Below are 790 nucleotides of genomic sequence, written 5' to 3' on the forward strand. Positions count from 1 at the left end.
ACAAATAAACAAACAGGTGGAAACCTGTGTGTGTTTCAGCCTGGAGGAGCAGCCGGTCCCGGACGAGGTGGTGCTGAAGGTGTTCAAGACGACGCTCAACGAGTTCAAGAACAGAGACCGCTACATCAAAGACGACTATCGCTTCATAGACAGATTCAGCAAACTGAACCCGCGCAAAATCATCCGGCTGTGGGCCGAGAAGGAGATGCACAACCTGAGCAGGTAACCGACACGGTGACGGCGGAGCACTCAGGTGCCACCTCGTCCACATCAGGCCTCTTGTCTGTTTGTACCCTGATGCTGAAGCAGCGTGTTTTTACAGCTCATGGAAACTAACGTGGCGTTTGTGGTAAATTAAAAAAAACGTTTGTGTCCAGGATGAAGAAGGCGGAGATCCCGTGTCCGGAGGTGGTGATGTTGAAGAAACACATCCTGGTGATGTCGTTCATCGGTAAAGACCACGTTCCCGCTCCCAAACTCAAAGACGCCAGGTTGGGCTCCGAGGACATGAAGAACGCCTACTACCAGGTCCTACATGTACGTGCACTGACGGCAACAACAGCTGCTTTTCATTATTTCTTTATTTTGTCATGAATGTTTTTCCATGTAGAACGACGTGTATGATACATGTTTTCTGACTCTTTTCTCTGCAGATGATGCAGCAGCTGTTTCAGGAGTGTAACCTGGTTCATGCTGATCTCAGTGAATACAACATGCTGTGGCACGAAGGGAAGGTGAGACAGTTTTTCTTTAACTCTTCCTCTTCTTTCGTTCATCGTTTCCTCCTGTC

At 48.7% G+C, this 790-nt stretch overlaps 1 protein-coding gene across 1 annotated transcript in view; it reads left to right on the forward strand.

Moving 5' to 3' along the window:
- Positions 1-785, forward strand: part of LOC111649567 (serine/threonine-protein kinase RIO3-like) — a gene marked incomplete at its 3' end in the record, with an annotated part of 3,956 nt that extends 3,171 nt beyond the window's left edge. Inside the window, exons 4-6 of the mRNA XM_087172018.1 lie at positions 17-222; positions 378-537; positions 654-785. Of these exons, the coding sequence (XP_087028144.1) occupies positions 17-222; positions 378-537; positions 654-785 (498 nt within the window). The remainder of the gene's footprint in view (positions 1-16; positions 223-377; positions 538-653) is intronic.
- Positions 786-790: the final 5 nt, after the last annotated feature.

This window comes from Seriola lalandi, unplaced genomic scaffold (genome assembly GCF_002814215.2).
Source record: "Seriola lalandi dorsalis isolate HSWRI2012SDOR001 ecotype SW California unplaced genomic scaffold, Sedor1 jcf7180002051229, whole genome shotgun sequence".
NCBI lineage: Eukaryota > Metazoa > Chordata > Actinopteri > Carangiformes > Carangidae > Seriola > Seriola lalandi.